This window comes from Scyliorhinus torazame, chromosome 17, assembly GCF_047496885.1.
Source record: "Scyliorhinus torazame isolate Kashiwa2021f chromosome 17, sScyTor2.1, whole genome shotgun sequence".
Classification (NCBI taxonomy): domain Eukaryota; kingdom Metazoa; phylum Chordata; class Chondrichthyes; order Carcharhiniformes; family Scyliorhinidae; genus Scyliorhinus; species Scyliorhinus torazame.
The window spans coordinates 106,580,065-106,603,594 of record NC_092723.1 but is presented as its reverse complement, the minus strand read 5'-3'; the positions used below and the strand labels follow the sequence as shown (position 1 = coordinate 106,603,594).

General features: G+C 46.5%; 1 protein-coding gene across 1 annotated transcript in view; it reads right to left on the bottom strand.

The window, feature by feature from the left end:
* grifin (galectin-related inter-fiber protein) overlaps positions 1 to 20,148 on the bottom strand; it is a 49,373-nt gene extending 29,225 nt beyond the window's left edge. The window contains exons 1-2 of the mRNA XM_072480834.1: positions 19,670 to 20,148; positions 4,068 to 4,147 (exon numbers count right to left, since the gene is read on the bottom strand). Coding sequence (XP_072336935.1) covers positions 4,068 to 4,147; positions 19,670 to 19,681 — 92 coding nt within the window. The 5' untranslated portion in view covers positions 19,682 to 20,148. The remainder of the gene's footprint in view (positions 1 to 4,067; positions 4,148 to 19,669) is intronic.
* Between the last annotated feature and the right edge of the window lie 3,382 nt (positions 20,149 to 23,530).

The following is a 23,530-nucleotide window of genomic DNA, read 5'->3' as shown; positions in this document are numbered from 1 at the left end:
GCAGCTACTCACCTGGTAATAGCTGTATCCCAAACCATCAATTGGGAGCCTAATGAAGGGGAATGGGGAGAATTCCATTGGGAATTTCGGGCAATGGAGCTGCCTCTCGTGTAGTGCTGAGCCTGTGGGGGTTGCCTCCTGGTGGCAGGTCAGGATGTCTTTGGAGCCAGAGTCTCTGTGCCCCAATGATGGCACCATGGGTGGTAAAAGCTACACCCGCAGTCCAAACAGCGCCTACCAGCTCGGCCCAGTTCATTTTGAGAGTTCCGGCACATTTCACAAAAGTGTGAGGTTGTCCATTTTGGAAGGACAAATATGAATGCGGAATATAGGGTTAACGGTAGAGTTCTTGGCAATGTGGAGGAGCAGAGAGATCTTGGGGTCTATGTTCATACATCTTTGAAAGTTGCCACTCAAGTGGATAGAGCTGTGAAGAAGGCCTATGGTGTGCTCGCGTTCATTAACAGAGGGATTGAATTTAAGAGCCGTGAGGTGATGATGCAGCCCTACAAAACTTTGGTAAGGCCACATTTGGAGTACTGTGTACAGTTCTGGTCGCCTCATTTTAGGAAGGATGTGGAAGCTCTGGAAAAGGTGCAAAGAAGATTTACCAGGATGTTGCCTGGAATGGAGAGTAGGTCTTACGAGGAAAGGTTGAGGGTGCTAGGCCTTTTCTCATTAGAGCGGAGAAGGATGAGGGGCGACTTGATAGAGGTTTATAAGATGATCAGGGGAATAGATAGACAGTCAGAGACTTTTTCCCCGGGTGGAACACACCATTACAAGGGGACATAAATTTAAGGTGAAAGGTGGAAGATATAGGAGGGATATCAGAGGTAGGTTCTTTACCCAGAGAGTAGTGGGGGCATGGAATGCACTGCCTGTGGAAGTAGTTGAGTCGGAAACATTAGGGACCTTCAAGCAGCTATTAGATAGGTACATGGATGACGGTAAAATGATATAGTGTAGATTTATTTGTTCTTAAGGGCAGCACGGTAGCATTGTGGATAACGCAATTGCTTCACAGCTCCATGGTCCCAGGTTCGATTCCGGCTTGGGTCATTGTCTGTGCGGAGTCTGCACGTCCTCCCTGTGTCTGCGTGGGTTTCCTCCGGGTGCTCCGGTTTCCTCCCACAGTCCAAAGATGTGCGGGTTAGGTGAATTGGCCAATGATAAATTGCCCTTAATGTCCAAATTGCCCTTGGTGTTGGGTGGAGGTGTTGAGTTTGGGTATGGTGCTCTTTCCAAGAGCCGGTGCAGACTCAAAGGGCCGAATGGCCTCCTTCTGCACTGTAAATTCAATGATAATCTATGATTAATCTAGGACAAAGGTTCGGCACAACATCGTGGGCCGAAGGGCCTGTTCTGTGCTGTATTTTCTATGTTCTATGTTCTATTTCCTGCTCTCCCCTTTCTGCCTGAGCAGCCCTGACCCCTCCTCATGAGGATGCTGGCCTTCCAATGGCGCAGGTCCTCTGATTGGGCCAGCAGTCCTGTGAACCCACCCGCTGTCCTTGCTTGGATGGTGCAGGTGACCAATTAGGAGGCCACCTTTTGGAAGATTGCTCCGGAGCACTGCAGACACACAGCGCAGCTGGATTGGGAATGGGTCCCACTGAAGAAAATAAACAATTACCAGAACATTCCACTCACAGACAGTGTGCAAGCCATTGATGAGACCTTTCCTGCACACTTTTGATTGACATGTTTTATGCTCCCTGCAGGCGGCCACTCTTTCCATGTGAGTACAACATGGTAAAGGCCTGTGACATCGTGCTGCACATGCTGAACATGGCCTCCTCCAATCTACCTGCATGATGCAGCCTGAACACCTCCCAATATATGGTGTGGCTCCAGGGGTACCCTATCCATCACAACTCGTATGCCCAGAGAAGAGCCTTGAGCATTGTGTGGCCTCCACAGCTGCTCCTTTCTACATGATGTGCTCTTGCTCACATCTGATGTGAGTCACCAGGTCAAAACCCAACTATCTGCCTTAGAATAGAATAGGATCCCTACTGTGCAGAAGGAGGCCATTCAGCCCATTGAATCTGCACCGACCCTCCCTACCTATGCCCACTCCCTGCCTTATCCTCGTAGCCCCACCTAACCTACACATCCTTGGACACTAAGGGGCAATTTAGTATGGCCAATCAACCTAACCTGCACATCTTTGGACTGTGAAGAAACCGGAGCACCCGGAGGAAACCCACGCAGACACAGAGAGAAAGTGCAAACTCCACACAGACAATCACCAAAGTCGGAACCCTGGCACTGTGAGGCAGCAGTGCTAACCATTGTGTCACCATGCCACCTTGTTAGTCCTAGTCAAGCGTGAGTATCTGAGTTACTGCATGGTCTGAATGATGGTGCACCCTCAGAAGGTCTCCACTCCTCTCGCTCCTCATCCTAACTGCACCACCTCCTGCATCCCACTTTAATGCCCTGTGAGAAATTAAAGACATGAATGAGGATGGTCAAGGTAAGAATGTTTTAAGTGATCATTGTGCACAGGATCATATTAGATTTACTGCTGTTATCAGGACATCATGAGAGTACACTACGTGGCTGTGTGGATATTGAATTTTGTCACCGGGTATTTGGGAGACCCCCATTTTTCTCCATGTCCCAGACTGGGGCAGCATGGTGGTACAGTGGTCAATTCTGGCCTTGAGTTGACTGTCTGTGTGGAGTTTGTATGTTCTCCCCGTGTCTGCATTGGTTTCCTTCAGGTACTCTGGTTTCCTCTCACAGTCCAAAGATGCACGGGGTAGGTGGATGTGCAGGTTAGGTTAGGGGTTGCGGGGGTAGGGCGGGAAGGGCATGGGTGGAGTGTTCATTCGAAGAGTCGGTGCTGACTCGATGGGCCAAATGGCCTCCTTCTGCATTGTAGGGATTCTATGATTTCTACGCCCATGCCTCATGCTCTCTAGCTGATGGTTGCAAGATGGCTGAAAGGCCATCCTTGTTTCTCTCCTTTGTGTCAAAGGGCGAAGAAGAGAATGAGAAAATATATTGAGATGAAGGGAAGAGGGAAGGTGAAGAGGTGAGAAAAAGAATGCGAAGCGCATACCTCAAAAGTGGGTTTCTGCAAGTAATTTGAGCTTTGGAGGAGCAGAGTCTGGTCTCCCTCTGCCCTCACCTCATATCCACACACGCATCCTTCCAGAATCGGCTGCTGAATGGATGTAGTGTGGATGAGCAGAGAAATCTCGGTGTCCATGTACATAGATCCCTGAACGTTGCCACCCAGGTTGAGAGGGTTGTTAAGAAGGCGTACGGTGTGTTAGCTTTTATTGGTAGAGGGATTGAGTTTCGGAGCCATGAGGTCATTTTGCAGCTGTACAAAACTCTTGTGCGGCCGCATTTGGAGTATTGCGTGCAATTCTGGTCGGCGCATTATGGGATGTATGTGGAAGCATTGGAAAGGGTGCAGAGGAGATTTACCAGGATGTTGCCTGGTATGGAGGGAAGATCTTATGAGGGACTTAAGGCTGGTTTTGTTAGAGAGAAGAAGGTTAAGAGGTGACTTAATTGAGGCATACAAGATGATCAGAGGATTAGATAGGGTGGACAGTGAGAGCCTTTTTCCTCAGATGGTGATGGCTAGCATGAGGGGACATAGCTTTAAATTGAGGGGAGATAGATATAGGACAGATGTCAGAGGTAGGTTCTTTACTCAGAGAGTAGTAAGGGCGTGGAATGCCCTGCCTGCAACAGTAGTGGACTCGCCAACATTAAGGGCATTTAAATGGTCATTGGATAAACATATGGATGATAAGGGAATAGTGTAGATGGGCTTTAAATTGGTTTCACAGGTTGGCGCAACATCGAGGGCCGAAGGGCCTATACTGCGCTGTAATGTTCCATGTTCTATGTTCTATGGAGGTTCTGAGTGGAACACCAGCTCATCTGCAGAAAAATCTCTAATTTCTGCAGATGTGTGAGCGGAAGGGGTCTGCTGTGTAATGACATGGATCGGTTTCACTTCACTTGATGGCAGCATGGGGTTGTGTCAGCTATGAAAATGTATCATGATGGTGGCAGACATCACACTCTTCAATTACCTTTTGGCTTCCGAGGTTGGTTCACCCTTCAGAGTCACATTCCAACCGGGACACAGGCCCTCAGGACACATAGCTTCAAACTGCCCACAAACAGAAAGGTTAACAGCATTTTATTAAAACAATCCACTTCTCTTTAAATAAGCAATTATGCACATTTCATTTTCTCCCCGGCTAATCCATTTTCCCAGGAAATTGTTGGGTCCAGCTGCTCCCACTCCTTTGCCCTCTGCCTCATAAATCCTTACTGGCTAGACTGTCACTCGGAGGTCGCCCCCATTTTGCTGGCAGGAGTCTCCACATGTGGTGTGGCAGGTAGGACAATCCACCATGGGCAAAATGATGACAGCGCCATTAAACGGTTCCTAAGTGAGCCTTTAATGATGGAGATTGGCTTTCCACCTCTTTTGAGTGGGCAGCCTCTCCACATTTGGTTCCGCCGTTGGCTAAAATTCCCGACGGCAGGAAGCATTGGGTAGCTGATCCGACATGGTTCTCTGTGATTTTATCAGAGCTTCCCACCTTCCCACACTACTCCTGGTAACTAAGAGTTAACGCAGAAAATATTGATTCAAGTCTGTTTGCTAACAGCATCAATAGTCTTTTTCCATCCTAATTTTCAAATATGTTCCTTTGTTTCAATACGATTTTGCACGATTGGATAATGTTGGAAAATTACAACCTGGGAGCTTGGAAGACATCTAATATATTGAGGAGTGTATAATAACAGACTGTGAATGAATAATTATATGATTGTCTTTCAACTAATGTGAGTAATAAAAAACAATCAATTAAAGTAACATTGAAGAGAGGGGTGGCACGGTGGCACAATGGTTAGCACCGCTGCCTCACGGCGCCAAGATCCCAGGTTCGATCCCGGCCCCGGGTCACTGTCCGTGTGCAGTTTGCAGGTTCTCCCTGTGTCTGCGTGGGTCTCACCCCCAGGACACAAAGATGTGCAAGATAGGTGGATTGGCCAGGCTAAATTTGCGCCTTAATTGTAAAAGAAAATGAATTGGGTACTTTAAAAAACATTTAAATTTAACATTGAAGAGTATAGTGCCTAGATAGTTCCACAGCTTGAAGATAGTTGTCATGTATTAAGTCATTCAGTTCATCTCTCTAAATTTGTGCATTAGTAGAAGCAAAAATATATCTGATGGCAATGAATATATTAAATTCTGATTTGACACAGGCAAAATATTTTCAAATCTGCATTAAATGAAATGTGTGCAAGAAAACTTCAAAAATCATAGATTTGAAGCATAATTGGAAGTACTCAGGTCGGTGTCTGAGCTAATATTTTAATATATTCAGCGCCCGAGTGAGCTCCAACTTCACTGATGAGAAAGCAAAGTTGCTGGCTCAAACCTTATACAGAGGCCTGAGGGAAGCTTTGCTTTCATTCCCATTCGAGCAGACAATGATGTGTGGACTTCTGCGCTGCTCATTCCATTTTAGAGGAGAAAGACTGATTTAGCTTCTGCCTCACAGTAATGGGAGCTTCAACATCCAGATATTTCTTACATCCCGGAAGCCAAATGAAATTTTCCAACAATGTGATGTTTAAGCAGTTGTAATTCAGCATGAAAATTCAAACTGCTTCAGGGGCGAGAATGAAATTGCAGAACTTGAATTGCGAAATTGCATGTTTTTTTAAAGTCATTTCTGGGATGTGGGTGTTGTTTGCTAATCCAGCATTAATTGCCCTTGAACATAGAACAGAGAAAAATAGAGCACAGAACAGGCCCTTCGGCCCACCATGTTGTGCCGAACCTTTGTCCCAGATTAATCATAGATTGCCATTCGGCCCATCAAGTCTGCACCGGCTCTTGGAAAGAGCCTACCCAAGGTCAACACCTCCACCCTATCCCCAATACCCAGTAACCCCACCCAACACTAAGAGCAATTTTGGACACTAAGGGCAATTTATCATGGCCAATCCACCTAACCTGCACATCCTTGGACCGTGGGAGGAAACCGGAGCACCCGGAGGAAACCCACGCACACACAGGGAGAACGTGCAGACTCCGCACAGACAGTGACCCAAGCCGGAACCGAACCCGGTACTGCAAAGCAATTGTGCTATCCAAAATGCTACCATGCTGCCCTTAAGAACAAATTAATCTACACTATATCATTCTACCGTGATCCATGTACCTATCCAATAGCTGCTTGAAGGTCCCTAATGTTTCCGACTCAACTACTTCCACAGGCAGTGCATTCCATGCCCCCACTTCTCTCTGGGTAAAGAACCTACCTCTGACATCCTCCCTATATCTTCCACCATTCACCTTAAATTTATGTCCCCTTGTAATGGTTTGTTCCACCCGGGGAAAAAGTCTCTGACTGTCTACTCTTTCTATTCCCCTGATCATCTTATAAACCTCTATCAAGTTGCCCCTCATTCTTATCCGTTCTAATGAGAAAAGGCCTAGCACCCTCAACCTTTCCTCGTAAGACCTACTCTCCATTCCAGGCAACATCCTGGTAAATCTCCTTTGCGCCTTTTCCAAAGCTTCCACATCCTTCCTAAAATGAGGCGGCCAGAACTGTGCACAGTACTCAAAATGTGGCCTTACCAAGGTTTTGTACAGCTGCATCATCACCTCACGGCTCTTAAATTCAATCCCTCTGTTAATGAACGCTAACACAGCATAGGCCTTCTTCACAGCTCTATCCACTTGAGTGGCAACTTTCAAAGATGTATGAACATAGACCCCAAGATCTCGCTGCTCCTCCACATTACTAAGAACCCTACCGTTAACCCTGCATTCCGCATTCATATTTGTCCTTCCAAAATGGACAACCTCACACTTTTCGGGGTTAAACTCCACCTGCCACTTCTCAGCCCAGCTCTGCATCCTATCTATGTCTCTTTGCAGCCAACAACAGCCCTCCTCACTATCCACAACTCCACCAATCTTTGTATCGTCTGCAGATTTACTGACCCACCCTTCAACTCCCTCATCCAAGTCATTAATGAAAATCACAAACAGCAGAGGACCCAGAACGGATCCCTGCGGTACGCCACTGGTAACTGGGATCCAGGCTGAATATTTGCCATCCACCCCCACTCTCTAACTTCTATCGGTTAGCCAGTTTGTTATCCAACTGGCCAAATTTCCCACTATCCCATGCCTCCTTACTTTCTGCAGAAGCCTACCATGGGGAACCTTATCAAATGCCTTACTAAAATCCATGTACACTACATCCACTGCTTTACCTTCATCCACATGCTTGGTCACCTCCTCAAAGAATTCAATAAGACTTGTAAGGCAAGACCTACCCCTCACAAATCCATGCTGACTATCCCTAATCAAGCAGTGTCTTTTCAGATGCTCAGAAATCCTATCCCTCAGTACCATTTCCATTACTTTGCCTAGCACCGAAGTAAGACTAACTGGCCTGTAATTCCCAGGGTTATCCCTAGTCCCTTTTTTGAACAGGGGCACGACATTCGCCACTCTCCAATCCCCTGGTACCACCCCTGTTGACAGTGAGGACGAAAAGATCATTGCCAACGGCTCTGCAATTTCTTCTCTTGCTTCCCATAGAATCCTTGGATATATCCTGTCAGGCCCAGGGGACTTGTCTATCCTCAAGTTTTTCAAAATGCCCAACACATCTTCCTTCCTAACAAGTATTTCCTCGAGCTTACCAATCTGTTTCACACTGTCCTCTCCAACAATATGGCCCCTCTCATTTGTAAATACAGAAGAAAAGTACTCGTTCAAGACCTCTCCTATCTCTTCAGACTCCATACACAATCCCCCGCTACTGTCCTTGATCGGACCTACCCTCGCTCTAGTCATTCTCATATTTCTCACATATGTATAAAAGGCTTTGGGGTTTTCCTTGATCCTACCCGCCAAAGATTGTTCATGCCCTCTCTTAGCTCTCCTAATCCCTTTCTTTAGTTCCCTCCTGGCTATCTTGTATCCCTCCAGCGCCCTGTCTGAACCTTGTTTCCTCAGCCTTACATAAGTCTCCTTCTTCCTCTTAACAAGACATTCAACCTCTCTTGTCAACCATGGTTCCCTCACTCGACCATCTCTCCCCTGCCTGACAGGGACGTGCATATCATGGACATGTAGTACCTGTTCCTTGAACAAGTTCCACATTTCACTTGTGTCCTTCCCTGACAGCCTATGTTCCCAACTTATGCACTTCAATTCTTCTCTGACAACATCATATTTACCCTTCCCCCAATTGTAAACCTTGCCCTGTTGCACGCACCTATCCCTCTCCATTACTAAAGTGAAAGTCACAGAATTGTGGTCACTATCTACAAAATGCTCCCCCACTAACAAATCTATCACTTGCCCTGGTTCATTACCAAGTACCAAATCCAATATGCCTCCCCTCTGGTCGGACAATCTACATACTGTGTTAGAAAAGCTTCCTGGACACACTGCACAAACACCACCCCATCCAAACTATTTGATCTAAAGAGTTTCCACTCAATGTTTGGGAAGTTGAAGTCACCCATGACTACTACCCTGTGACTTCTGCACCTTTCCAAAATCTGTTTCCCAATCTGTTCCTCCACATCTCTGCTACTATTGGGGGGCCTATAGAAAACTCCCAACAAGGTGACTGCTCCATTCCTATTTCTGACTTCAACCCATACTACCTCAGTAGGCTGATACTCCTCAAACTGCCTTTCTGCAGCTGTTATACTATCTCTAATTAACAATGCCACCCTCTCCCCACCCCTTTTACCACCCTCCCTAATCTTATTGAACCATCTATAACCAGGGACCTCCAACAACCATTTCTGCCCCTCTGCTATCCAAGTTTCCGTGATGGCCACCACATCGTAGTCCCAAGTACCGATCCATGCCTTAAGTTCACCTGCCTTATTCCTGATGCTTCTTGCGTTGAAGTATCCACACTTCAACCCATCTCCGTGCCTGCAAGTACTCTCCTTCGTCAGTGTTCCCTTCCTTACTGCCTCACTACATGCTTTGGCGTCCTGAATGTGGGCTATCTTAGTTGCTGGACTACAAATCTGGTTCCCATTCCCCAGCCAAATCAGTTTAAACCCTCCCGAAGTATACTAGAAAACCTCCCTCCCAGGATACTGGTGCCCCTCTGGTTCAGATGCGACCCGTCCTGCTTGTACAGGTCCCACCTTCCCCAGAATGCACTCCAATTATCCAAATACCTGAAGCCCTCCCTCCTACACCATTTCTGCAGCTACATGTTCAACTGCACTCTCTCCCTATTCCTCGCCTCGCTATCGCGTGGCACCGGCAACAAACCAGAGATGACAACTTTGACTGTCCTGGCTTTTAACTTCCAGCCTAACTTCCTAAACTTGTTTATTACATCCACACCCCTTTTCCTACCTTCGTCGGTGGTACCAATGTGCACCACGACTTCTGGCTGCTCCCCCTCCCCCTTAAGGATCCTGAAGACACGATCTGAGACATCCCTGGCCCTGGCACCCTGGAGGCAACATACCTTCTGGGAGTCTCGCTCGCGACCACAGAATCTCCTATCTATGCCCCTAACTATTGAATCTCCTATTACTATTGCTTTTCTATTCTCCCCCCCTTCCCTTCTGAGCCCCAGAGCCAGACTCGGTGCCAGAGACCTGGCCGCTAGGGCCTTCCCCCGGTAGATCATCCTCCCCCACCCCCAACAGCATCCAAAACGGTATACTTGTTTTGAAGGGAAACGGCCACGAGAGATCCCTGCACTGTCTGCCTGTTTGTTTTCTTTCCCCTGACTGTAACCCAGCTACTCTTGTCCTGGACCTTGAGTGTGGTTACTTCCATGTAACTCTTCTCTATAACCCCCTCTGCCTCCCAGATGATCCAAAGTTCATCCAGCTCCAGCTCCAGTTCCCTAACACGGTCTCTGAGGAGTTGGAGTTGGGTGCACTTCCCGCAGGTATAGTCAGCGGGGACACCGATGGTATCCGTCACCACCCACATCCCACAGGAGGAGCATGCAACTGGCCTAGCCTCCATCCCCTCTTACCTTACAGAATAGGATGTGGAGATGCCGGCATTGGACTGGGGTGAGCACAGTACAAAGTCTTACAACACCAGGTTAAAGTCCAACAGGTTTGTTTCGATGTCACTAGCTTTCGGAGCGCTGCTCCTTCCTCAGGTGAATGAAGAGGTATGTTCCAGAAACATATATATAGACAAATTCAAAGATGCCAGACAATGCTTGGAATGCGACCATTAGCAGGTGATTAAATCTTTACAGATCCAGAGATGGGGTAACCCCAGGTTAAAGAGGTGTGAATTGTGTCAAGCCAGGACAGTTGGTAGGATTTCGCAGGCCAGATGGTGGGGGATGAATGTAATGCGACATGAATCCCAGGTCCCGGTTGAGGCCGCACTCATGTGTGCGGAACTTGGCTATAAGTTTCTGCTCGGCGATTTTGCGTTGTCGCGCGGCCTGAAGGCCGCCTTGGAGAACGCTTACCCGGAGATCAGAGGCTGAATGCCCTTGACTGCTGAAGTGTTCCCCGACTGGAAGGGAACATTCCTGCCTGGTGATTGTTGCGCGATGTCCATTCATTCGTTGTTGCAGCGTCTTGTATTGGCGAGACCATGCAGACGCTGCGACAACGAATGAACGGACAGCGCGCGACAATCACCAGGCAGGAATGTTCCCTTCCAGTCGGGGAACACTTCAGCAGTCAAGGGCATTCAGCCTCTGATCTCCGGGTAAGCGTTCTCCAAGGCGGCCTTCAGGACGCGCGACAACGCAGAATCGTAGTGCTGTTAGGGAGGGAGCTCCAGGATTTTGGTCCAGCCTATCTCACCCAGTGTCCTTTGTTGGTTTACCCATTAGAAGTGTGTATGTATGTGTCTGTGCGTGTATGTTTGTGTGCTTGCATGTGCGTGTCTGCATGTGCTTGTCTGTGTATGTACATGTGTGTATATGTATATGTGTGCATACATGTGTGTGTCTAAGTTGTAGAGGTCCTTCCTGATGATTCTCTTATTTCCCCTTTCTTTATTTTTGCCGTTATCATTTTTGATCCATAGATGCTTAATGAACATGCATCTTTAAGTCAAGCAGCAGAGAGAATGAGGAATTCAAGAAGTTGCAAAATAGTATATGGTGCTAGCTTTGGACAGCATGACCCAGATTTTTCAGCACCCGAGAGATGGGATGGGACTCGGTTTGATCGATTGTCTGGTGGCCCGTGAATTGGCCAAAAGGCCTTACTCTGCCCGGAAACAGGTGGTGATTGGATCCTGCCTGAGTGGATTGATTTTCAGAGACCGAAAGAGCTCAATTTGAATCCTGGACACTCAGGGTAATGTCCTTCCCTCATTCTCTCTCCGCCTCTCCAGAAATGTTGTGAGTTGCTTTATATCTGAAACTCCAGAGACCTGGATGCATCAACAGTGAAAACTATTACAGGCTACAAACAGAGACCTGGATCAGAAAGCTTACTTTGAAAGAAGGTCTGCTTAAAGACTGCCATCTGAGACAAAGACTCTTTTTTCCTTTTACTTATTATGTTAATTACTCTCCTCCCCTGTGCTTGTCTGTCTTGTGTGTGTACGTGTATAGAGGGTGGGAGAAAGTTAAAGTGGGGGCTTAGGAATTAGATAATAGTTAGACAGTTGTATTTGATGCAGATTTCATTATAGTTCTTGTAAATAAAAAGGTAATTGTGTTTACATTTACAAACCTGGTGACTGTAATTATTGGGCAGCCAAGGGCCAAAGACTTTGGGTATTTGTCAAGTGGAGCTGGAATTGACCATTCCTGGCCCAGGGTGTCATAAAATATGTGTATGTGTGCGTATTTTATGGTCATTGAATGCGCACAGGCTTTGGATTGGCTGTGATGTTCCTTTGATTTAATGATCTATCAATGCTCATTGAGAATGTTCACACATAAAGGATCGTGATTTAGAAAGGTATTATAGTCTGCCTCAGGTAGAACAATACCCCAGCATGGACTCAGTGTCACTATAAGAGAGGGGAGTTAATGGAAAAGCATAATATAAGCATGAATTTGCAATGCTGTCACTGATTTTAGCAAATTAAAAACAACAAAAGGCATTAAAAATGTAATTAAAGAAAATAGTTTCAATTAAATAGACCCAGAAAGAACAACAGTGGATTTGCCAGCTTCCTATAGATGAAATTGAGCTTCTTGATAAACATAATGGGTTGGACTCCATCAAAAATAGCTCATTTGTGATAGTAAATGGTCCATATTGTTTTCCCAAACAACAATCACATAGAATTCATATATGCATGCCAAAATTTCAAGATGATTAAGGACGCCCTTATTTAAGAAATGTAAACACACCCACACAGGCACTCTCCCACATCCACAGGTCTTTCCCAGTTTACAAAGTTCTATGCATTGTGAGAAATCCAGCCCTGGAGTTTGTCAAGTTGATATTCTACTTCATACTGTAACAAGGTCTCTGATGGACACTCTTGGCCTCATAACTAGACTCAATTGGGCATAATCTTAAATTATAACCCTCAGGTTGCCCCTTAGTGTCCAAGGATGTGTAGATTAGGTGAGTTTACTGGGATACAGTGGGGGTGTGGGCCTAAATAAGGTGCAGACCAGATGGATCGAATAGCCTCCTTCAGCACTGTAGGAATTCTATGAAGTAGGGCTGAGCTAAAAGATCAGTCGTGACTCCTGTTCCTTCAATGTCCATATTTTTACAAAATTCAAACTTGGATGTGGTTAAGATCAGCATTAAATGTTGGCTTGAACTCTGATGCGTGTTCATGACAAAAGCCAATCATTGAACTGTTGTAGGTAACAGTCTGCTGTTGCTCATTGGTGGCACGCTCACTTTGGAGTCAAAAGGGCCGGGTTAGGCCCACTCCACAGATTTGAACATAAATAGGTTGGCCTTGACCGTGCAGCAGTGAGGGAGCCCTGCATTGCTGGGAGCATTCGCTTTTGGATAGGACATTAAATTGTGGCCCTGTCTTCTCTCTCAGCTGGACACAAAAGGATTCCACAAAGAAGAGAAGACCAATTTTTTAATCTCTCAATAAATGTCACAAAAAATCATGTAATCTTTGATAATTGAGGTGATGTCGTCAGGTGATGTCCCGGAGGACTGGAGAATAGCCAATGTTGTTCCTTTGTTTAAGAAGGGTAGCAAGGATAATCCAGGGAACTACAGGCCGGTGAGCCTTACTTCAGTGGTAGGGAAATTACTGGAGAGAATTCTTCGAGACAGGATCTACTCCCATTTGGAAGTAAATGGACGTATTAGTGAGAGGCAGCATGGTTTTGTGAAGGGGAGGTCGTGTCTCACTAACTTGATAGAGTTTTTCGAGGAGGTCACAAAGATGATTGGTGCAGGTAGGGCAGTGGATGTTGTCTATATGGACTTCAGTAAGGCCTTTGACAAGGTCCTTCATGGCAGACTGGTACAAAAGGTGAAGTCACACGGGATCAGAGGTGAGCTGGCACGGTGGATACAGAACTGGCTAGGTCATAGAAGGCAGAGAGTAGCAATGGAAGGGTGCTTTTCTTATTGGAGGGCTGTGACTAGTGGTGTTCCGCAGGGATCAGTGCTGGGACCGTTGCTGTTCGTAGTATATATAAATGATTGAGGAAAATGTAACTAGTCTGATTAGTAAATTTGCGGATGACACAAAGGTTGGTGAAATTGCGGATAGCGATGAGGACTGTCAGAGGATACAGCAGGATTTAGATCCTCTGGAGAGTTGGGCGGAGAGATGGGGTTTAATCCAGACAAATGTGAGGTAATGCATTTTGGAAGGTCTAATACAGGTAGGGAATATACAGTGAATGGTAGAACCCTCAAGAGTATTGACAGTCAGAAGGATCTAGGTGTACAGGTCCACAGGTCACTGAAAGGGGCAACACAGGTGGAGAAGGTAGTCAAGAAGGCATACGGCATGCTTATCTTCATTGGTCGGGGCATTGAGTATAAAAATTGGCAAAGTCATGTTGCCACCGTATAGAACTTTAGTTAGGCCACACTTCGAGTAGAGTTCAGTTCTGGTCGCCACACTACCAGAAGGATGTGGAGGCTTTAGAGAGGGTGCAGAAGAGATTTACCAGACTGTTGCCTGGTATGGAGGGCATTATCTATGAGGAGCGGTTTAATAAACTTGGTTTGTTCTCACTGGAACGACGGAAGTTGAGGGTCGACCTGATAGCGGTCTACAAAATTATGAGGGGCATAGACAGGTGGATAGTCAGAGACTTTTTCCCAGGGTAGAGGGGTCAATTACTAGGGGGCATAGGTTTAAGGTGCGAGGGGCAAGGTTTAGAGGAGATGTACGAGACATGTTTTTTTACACAGAGGGTAGTGGGTGCCTGGAACTCGCTGCTGGAGGAGGTGGTGGAAGCAGGGACGATAGTGACGTTTAATGGGCATCTTGACAAATACCTGAATAGGATGGGAATAGAGGGATACGGACCCAGGATGTGTAGAAGATTTTGGTTTAGACGGGCAGCATGGTCGGCGCAGGCTTGGAGGGCTGAAGGGCCTGTTCCTGTGCTGTACTCTTCTTTGTTCTTTGATATTTGTGAGGATTTTGCTGCATGCAAATTTGCTGCCATATTTCCTTCCTGTCAAGATGACTACATTTCACGTAAATATTTAACTGACTGCAAAACATTTTGGTCCGGAGGTCAAAGGTCCAAATAAATACGTTATTTTCTTTCTGTCGAAGACGCAAACCTTTGTTATAAAAATCATGTCCACACACATTTGGAAATTATCAGGCATCCCCATTCATTGGGCAGAATTGTATGGACCTCTCGCCCAGAGCCAGAACCATAAAATGTGGCGAGCTGTTTTAAACTCCATTGACTCCAGCAGGAAAATTCCGGCCACAGAATCATAGTATCAGGAAATGGTTACAACACAGAAAGAGGCCATTCGGCCCATCATATCCACGCTGGCTCTCGGCAAGCGCAACTCAGCTAGTCTTACTTCCCCACCTTTTTCCTACACGACCTGCAGACCTTTTCTCGACAGATTATAATCAAACTTCCTTTTGAAAGCCTTGAATGAATCTGCCTGTACCACACACTCAGGCAGTGCATTCCGGATCCTACTGCTTTAAAAAAACACATTCCCTCATCTCGCCTTTAGTTCTTTTGTCAATCATCTTAAATCATTGTCCTCTGTTTCCCGACCCTTTAGTCAATCAGGACAGTTTTTCACGATGTCCGCTATCCAGATCCCTCATGATTTTGAACTCCTCGATCGATTCTCCTCTCAAACTGCTCTTCTCTAAGGAGAACAGGCCCAGCTCCTCCCATCTCCTTTTTCTTTTTTTATTCGTTCTTGGGATGTGGCCGTCCGGACCAGCATTTGTTGCCCATCCCCAATTGCCTTTGAACTGAATGACTTGCTGGGCCATTTCAGTGGGGGCAGTTCAGAGTCAACCACATCGCTGTGTGGCTCTGGAGTCACATGTAGGCCAGACCGGGTAAGGATGGCAGATTTCCTTCCCTGAAGGACATTAGTGAACCAGGTGGGTTTCTACAACAATCGGCAAATGATTTCATGGTCATCATTAGAGTTTTAATTCCAGATTTCTTTTTGTATTGAATGGTGGGATTCGTACACGGGTCCCCAGAGCATTACCCTGGATTCCCGTACCAGCCTCCCCGAAAAGGCGCCGGAATGTGGCGACTAGGGGCTTTTCACAGTAACTTCATTTGAAGCCTACTTGTGACAATAAGCGATTTTCATTTAATTTCATCTCTGGATTACAAGTCCACCATACCACCACACCACCGCCTCCCCATCTATCTACGTATCTGAAGTCTCTCATCCCCAGAAGCTTTCTTGTAAATATTTTCTGCATCCTCTCTAACGTCACAACATTCCTAAAGTGCGATGCCTAGAATTGAACACAATACTCCAGTTCAGGCTGAACCAGTGCTCCACAACAGTTCATCATAAGCACCTGGTTTTCACACTCTATGCCTATTTATAAAAGATCCCGTATGGCTTATTCATTGCTTGCTCAATCTGTCCTGCCAGTGATTTGTGCACACGTATTCTAGATCCCTCTGTTGCTGCATCGCATTTAGAAACAGTCTTCCTCCCAAAATGTATCATTGCTCACATCTCTGCATTGAATTTCATCTGTCACGTGAATGCCCATTCCACCAGCCTGTCTATGACCTCGTGAAAGCCCAACCCTATCCTCCTCACAGTCAGTTCACAATGTTCTCATGTTTTGTGCCATCTGCTCTAGGGGTCAGCCCTAGTTTTATATTAGTCAGTCACAGGTTTTCAGAAGAAACTTTCCTCCAATAGACAGGACTCACAAAATACTTCCAAAGATGAATGGTGATGCAGCAACAACAAATCCTACACTCGGGAGTTGAGGATGGGGCTCTGGATGGAAATGACTGACCTGTGGTGTCATAGGACCATCCAAAATAAGAGCAGAAGTAGGCCAATTGGTCCCTGTGCCTGCTCCGTCATTCAATAAGATCATGACTGCATTTGATAAAGTTCCCCATGGTAGGCTTCTGCACAAAGTAAGGAGGCATGGGATAGTGGGAAATTTGGCCAGTTGGATAACGAACTGGCTAACCGATAGAAGTCAGAGAGTGGTGGTGGATGGCAAATATTCAGCCTGGATCCCAGTTACCAGTGGTGTACCGCAGGGATCAGTTCTGGGTCCTCTGCTGTTTGTGATTTTCATTAATGACTTGGATGAGGGAGTTGAAGGGTGGGTCAGTAAATTTGCAGACGATATGAAGATTGGTGGAGTTGTGGATAGTAAGGAGGGCTGTTGTTGGCTGCAAAGAGACATAGATAGGATGCAGAGCTGGGCTGAGAAGTGGCAGATGGAGTTTAACCCTGAAAAGTGTGAGGTTGTCCATTTTGGAAGGACAAATATGAATGCGGAATACAGGGTTAACGGTAGAGTTCTTGGCAATGTGGAGGAGCAAAGAGACCTTGGGGTCTATGTTCATACATCTTTGAAAGTTGCCACTCAAGTGGATAGAGCTGTGAAGAAGGCCTATGGTGTGCTCGCGTTCATTAACAGAGGGATTGAATTTAAGAGCCGTGAGGTGATGATGCAGCTGTACAAAACTTTGGTAAGGCCACATTTGGAGTACTGTGTACAGTTCTGGTCGCCTCATTTTAGGAAGGATGTGGAAGCTCTGGAAAAGTTGCAAAGAAGATTTACCAGGATGTTGCCTGGAATGGAGAGTAGGTCTTACGAGGAAAGGTTGAAGGTGCTAGGCCTTTTCTCATTAGAACGGCGAAGGATGAGGGGCGACTTGATAGAGGTTTGTAAGATGATCAGGGGAATAGATAGAGTAGACAGTCAGAGACTTTTTCCCCAGGTGGAACACACCATTACAAGGGGACATAAATTTAAGGTGAAAGGTGGAAGATATAGGAGGGATATCAGATGTAGGTTCTTTACCCAGAGAGTAGTGGGGGCATGGAATGCACTGCCTGTGGAAGTAGTTGAGTCGGAAACATTCGGGACCTTCAAGCAGCTGTTGGATAGGTACATGGATTACGGGAAAATGATATAGTGTAGATTTATTTGTTCTTAAGGGCAGCACGGTAGCATTGTGGATAGCACAATTGCTTCACAGATCCATGGTCCCAGGTTCGATTCCGGCTTGGGTCATTGTCTGTGCGGCGTCTGCACGTCCTCCCCGTGTCTGCGTGGGTTTCCTCCGGGTGCTCCGGTTTCCTCCCACAGTCCAAAGATGTGCGGGTAAGGTGAATTGGCCAATGATAAATTGCCCTTAATGTCCAAATTGCCCTTGGTGTTGGGTGGAGGTGTTGAGTTTGGGTAGGGTGCTCTTTCCAAGAGCTGGTGCAGACTCAGGGGGCCGAATGGCCTCCTTCTGCACTGTAAATTTAATGATAATCTAGGACAAAGGTTCGGCACAACATCGTGGGCCGAAGGGCCTGTTCTGTGCTGTATTTTCTATGTATGTATGTATGTATGACTGCTTTGTATGTATTTCAAATTCCACATTCCCTTCCAACCCGCTAGCCTTTAACCCCCTCGCCTAACAAGAATCTATTTACCTCCGTCTTAAAAATATTCAGTGGCCCTGCCTCCACTGCCTTCTGAGGCAGAGTTCCAAAGTCGCACAATCCTCTGAGAGAAAAGATTGCATAGAATTTACAGTGCAGAAGGAGGCCATTCGGCCCATTGAGTCTGCATTGGCCCTTACAAAGAGCACCCTTCTGAAGCCCACGTATCTACCCTATTCCCGTAACCCAGTAACCCCACTTCACATTTTTTGGACACTAACGGCAATTTAGCATTGCCAATCCACCTAACCCGCATATCTTTGGACTGTGGGAGGAAATCGGAGCACCCGGAGGAAACCCAGACACCGAGAACGTGTCTGCATAGACAGTGACCCAGCCGGGAATCAAATCTGGAACCCTGGAGCTGTGCTAACCACTATGCTACCATGCTGCCCCTCATTTCTCCTTACCTCTAACCAAAAAGGGCGACCCCTAATTTTAAAACCGTGCCCCCTAGTCCTGGACTCACTCACAAGAGGAAACATCCTTTGCATATCCACCTTGTCCAGACCATTCAGGATCTTATATACTTCAATCAAGTCACCTCTCTCTTTTCTACACTCCAGTGGAAACAAGCCCAGTCTGTCCAATCTTTCCTTATAATACGACCTGCTCATTCCAGTGATTAATCTAGTAAACCTCCCCTGAACCACCTCCAGCATTTACATTCTTCCTCAAAAGATGGAGACCAAAACTGCACACAATATTTGAGATTTGGCCCCGTATAAATGAAGTATAGCATCCTTACTTTTATGTTCCAATTCCTTTGGTAATAAAGGATAGAATTCCATTTGCCTTATTAATTACTTGCTTGGCCTGCATGCTAACTTTTTGTGACTCATGCACAAGAACACCTAGATCCCTCTGCACTTTGGAATTCTGCATTCGTTCTCCAATTAAGTAATACTCTGTTTTTCCATTCTTCCTGTCAAAGCGACCAACTTCACACTTTCCCACATTATTCTCCATCTGCCAAATTTTTTGCCCACTCACTCAACCTATCCATATCTGTCTGCAACCTCCTTATGTCCTCTTCACAACATACTTTCCTACCTGTCTTGGCATCCTTAAATCCAGTAGAATTTTCCTTGAGATCCTGGGCTGCATGCATGCATGTACAGCTGCTACTTAAAGCTGTTATTTACATGTTAATACTGCATACAGATGCAACCCGAGCATTATTAGCCAACTGTAATTAATGTTGAATTTAAATTTGAAAACTCTCACTAGAAAAAGCCAACAATTAAACTATTTAGGTTCCTGTTCAATTCTGAGAAACGTTCCCGTTTCTTCCCTCCTGACATTTTGATTTATTTTTCTTCCATTTATTCTCAGACTTTTCTGGGGTTGAAGTATCGACTTCCACTCTCTGATTTCGGCTAGAAAGCATTTTGACTTAATCAAAGCACAGCGTAACGGAGATCAAGGAGTTTAATTACGGAATACACCTCACATTGCCCTTTTAACAGTGTACGAACAAACATAATGCTGAGGACAAGGTGCACTTTTAAATCAATAAGTAGTTCAGTTGTGCAGCTGGAGATGTTTAAAACTTCATACTCACCCTTAAAGTCATTGTGTCTGTTATGATGTAGCTGTGCACTGAGGACCTTGGACTCACATCTGCTGGGAAGCAGATATAAAGAAGGATTGGGACCACGTGGGACTGGATTACTGACCAGACAAAGATTGAGACCGGATTACTGACCAGACAAAGCAGGAGGGAGGGGGAAAAGGATGGGTGGGGAGATGTGCCAAACACAGGAAGCTCTGTTTAGCCTGTGGCTGTGAATTCAGTCAGAACAATCTCATAAAAGGAGAAGAGATAGGACTGTCTGCATTGAAGACCAACACTTCAACACCCTCCCCCGCCATGCCTCCTTGGCCTCATGTTTCCCTTGAGTGCCTCATGGATACTGGACGGGTCTTCGAAAAAATGTTCACAAAGTAAAACTAAGTGCACGAGCTCCCTGATGCCTGCTAGGCATTCCAGCACAAAGTGAAATGAATGTTCAAAACTAGCTTTACAGCTCGCCCACAGTGGAACAGTTGCCTTGGGAACCCGGGTTTAGCTTGCAATCTTGTCTCTGACGTTCTCGATTGCACTCAAAGTTTCCCCGACACGACCAGTTGGCCCACGATATGCATCACGGCTTGTAACAGTATGCAAAGCCGCCTGTGTAATTTAACAACAGCAGAATGTCAATCTGCACTTTGCAGCCTCCAGGGCTGAGAGAACCACACGCATAAAGTTAGGCAGAAAATGCTCATCTGCATTATGCATACAATGGTCACATTACACAAATTGATGTCATTTGATTACATGACTCAATCTTTATTCATCTGCCATCTCTCTATCTCCTAGTTCTAGCTCTGAACCTAACTAGCTCTGAACCTAATGTATGTTAAATTTAGACCTTGCTTCCTTTGTTAATTTTACAATAAAACTTAAACGTGTGTGGAGGAGGTGGTTTCTTATATTATAGCAACTGGCCACTTGGAACGTAAGAAAGCTATTAAGATCAGTGAAACCTGCCAGCACCATGACTTCACCCCAAACAGTGATGCAAAATGTTCCATACGTCACTGAAATCAGCTGGACTATTTCAGGAGGGACTGGAACATGTCATCAGATATCTGGGCATGTGGGCAGCATGGTAGCATAGTGGTTAGCACTATAGCTTCACAGCGCCAGGGTCCCAGGTTCGATTCCTGGCTTGGGTCACTGTGGAGTCTGCACGTTCTCCCTGTGTCTGCGTGGGTTTTGTCCGGGTGCTCTGGTTTCCTCCCACAAGTCCTGAAAGATGTGCTATTAGGTAATTTGGACATTCTGAATTCTCCCCCTGCATACCCAAACAGGCGCCAGAATGTGGGGCAACTAGGGGCTTTTCACAGTAACTTCATTGCAGTGTTAATGTAAGCCTACTTGTGACAATGAAGATTATTATTATTATCTTTGGAGCTCTGCTGGATTCAAATATCTTTAGGACACTCATTTCATGGGAGGTCTGTCCGCTCAGTTGGCTGGATGGCTGGTTTGTGATGCAGAGTGATGCCAACAGCGCAGGTTCAATTCCTGTACCGGCTGAAGTTAATCATGAAGGCCCTGCCTTCTCAACACTGTCTTTAGCCCGAGATGTGGTGACTCTCAGATTAAGTCACCACCAGTCAGCTCTCTCTGAACGGGACTGTTGCGACTCATTTTCTTTCCATACAACCACAAGGTTCCATCACGAATCAAGGCACCTGGACTGGATAGAATCATAGAATCACTACAGTGCAGATGGAGGCCATTCAGCCCATTGAGTCTGAAAGAACACCCCACCTAGGCCCACTTCCCTGCTTTATCCACGTAACTCAACTTAACCTTTGTCACTAAGGGGCAAAAAATTATCATGGCCAGTCCACCTAACCTGCGCATCTTTGGACTGTGTAAGGAAAACGGAGCACCCAGGGAAACCCCCACAGACACGGGGAGAACATGCAAACTCCACACAATGACCCAAGGCATGAATTGAACTGGGGTTCCTAGCGCTGTGAGACATCTGTGCTAACCAGTGTGCCACTCCAGCTATCAGCTGTTTTACTTGATATACATGATGTGGAGATGCCAGCGTTGGACTGGGGTGAGCACAGTACGAAGTCTTACAACACCAGGTTAAAGTCCAACAGGTTTGTTTCGATGTCACTAGCTTTCGGAGCGCTGCTCCTTCCTCAGGTGAATGAAGAGGTCTGTTCCAGAAACACATATATAGACAAATTCAAAGATGCCAAACAATGCTTGGAATGTGAGCATTAGCAGGTGATTAAATCTTTACAGATCCAGAGATGGGGTAACACCAGGTTAAAGAGGTGTGAATTGTACCAAGCCAGGACAGTTGGTAGGATTTCGCAGGCCAGATGGTGGGGGATGAATGTAATGCGACATGAATCCCAGGTCCCGGTTGAGGCCGCACTCATGTGTGCGGAACTTGGCTATAAGTTTCTGCTCGGCGATTCTGTGTTGTCGCGGGTCCTGAAGGCCGCCTTGGAGAACGCTTACCTCCCGGAGATCAGAGGCTGAATGCCCTTGACTGCTGAAGTGTTCCCCGACTGGAAGGGAACATTCCTGCCTGGTGATTGTTGCGCGATGTCCGTTCATTCGTTGTCGCAGCGTCTGCATGGTCTCTCCAATGTACCACGCTTCGGGACATCCTTTCCTGCAGCGTATGAGGTAGACAACGTTGGCCGAGTCGCACGAGTATGTACCGCGTACCTGGTGGGTGGTGTTCTCACGTGTAATAGTGGTATCCATGTCGATGATCTGGCACGTCTTGCAGAGATTGCCATGACAGGGTTGTGTGGTGTCGTGGTCACTGTTCTGAAGACTGGGTAGTTTGCTGCAAACAATGGTTCGTTTGAGGTTGCGCGGTTGTTTGAAGGCAAGTAGTGGGGGTGTGGGGATGACCTTGGCAAGATGTTCATCGTCATCAATGACGTGTTGAAGGCTGTGAAGAAGATGACGTAGTTTCTCCGCTCCGGGGAAGTACTGGACGACTAAGGGTATTCTGTCGGTTGTGTCCCATGTTTGTCTTCTGAGGAGGTCGGTCCGGTTTTTCGCTGTGGCGCGTTGGAACTGTCGATCGATGAGTCGAGTGCCATATCCCGTTCGTACGAGGGCATCTTTCAACGTCTGTAAATGTCTGTTACGCTCCTCCTCGTCTGAGCAGATCCTGTGTATACGGAGCGCTTGTCCATAGGGGATGGCTTCTTTAATGTGTTTAGGGTGGAAGCTGGAGAAGTGGAGCATCATGAGGTTATCCGTAGGTTTGCGGTAAAGCGAAGTGCTGAGGTGACCGTCCTTGATGGAGACGAGTGTGTCCAAGAATGCAACTGATTTTGGAGAGTAGTCCATGGTGAGTCTGATGGTTGGATGGAACTTATTAATGTCATCGTGTAGTCGTTTCAGTGATTCTTCGCCGTGGGTCCAAAGGAAAAAAATGTCATCGATGTATCTGGTGTATAACATCGGTTGAAGGTCCTGTGCGGTGAGTAGGTCCTGTTCAAACTTGTGCATGAAAATGTTGGCGTATTGGGGTGCGAATTTGGTCCCCATGGCTGTTCCGTGCGTCTGGATGAAGAACTTGTTGTCGAAGGTGAAGACGTTGTGATCCAGAATGAAGCGGATGAGTTGCAGAATTGCGTCTGGAGATTGGCAGTTGTCGGTGTTGAGTACTGAGGCTATTGCAGCAATGCCGTCGTCATGGGGGATGCTGGTGTAGAGTGCCGAGACGTCCATTGTGACGAGGAATGTTCCTGGTTCAACTGGTCCATGGGTGCTGAGTTTCTGTAGGAAGTCCGTCGTGTCGCGACAGAAGCTGGGTGTACCTTGTACGATGGGTTTCAAGATGCCCTCGATGTAGCCAGAGAGGTTCTCACACAGGGT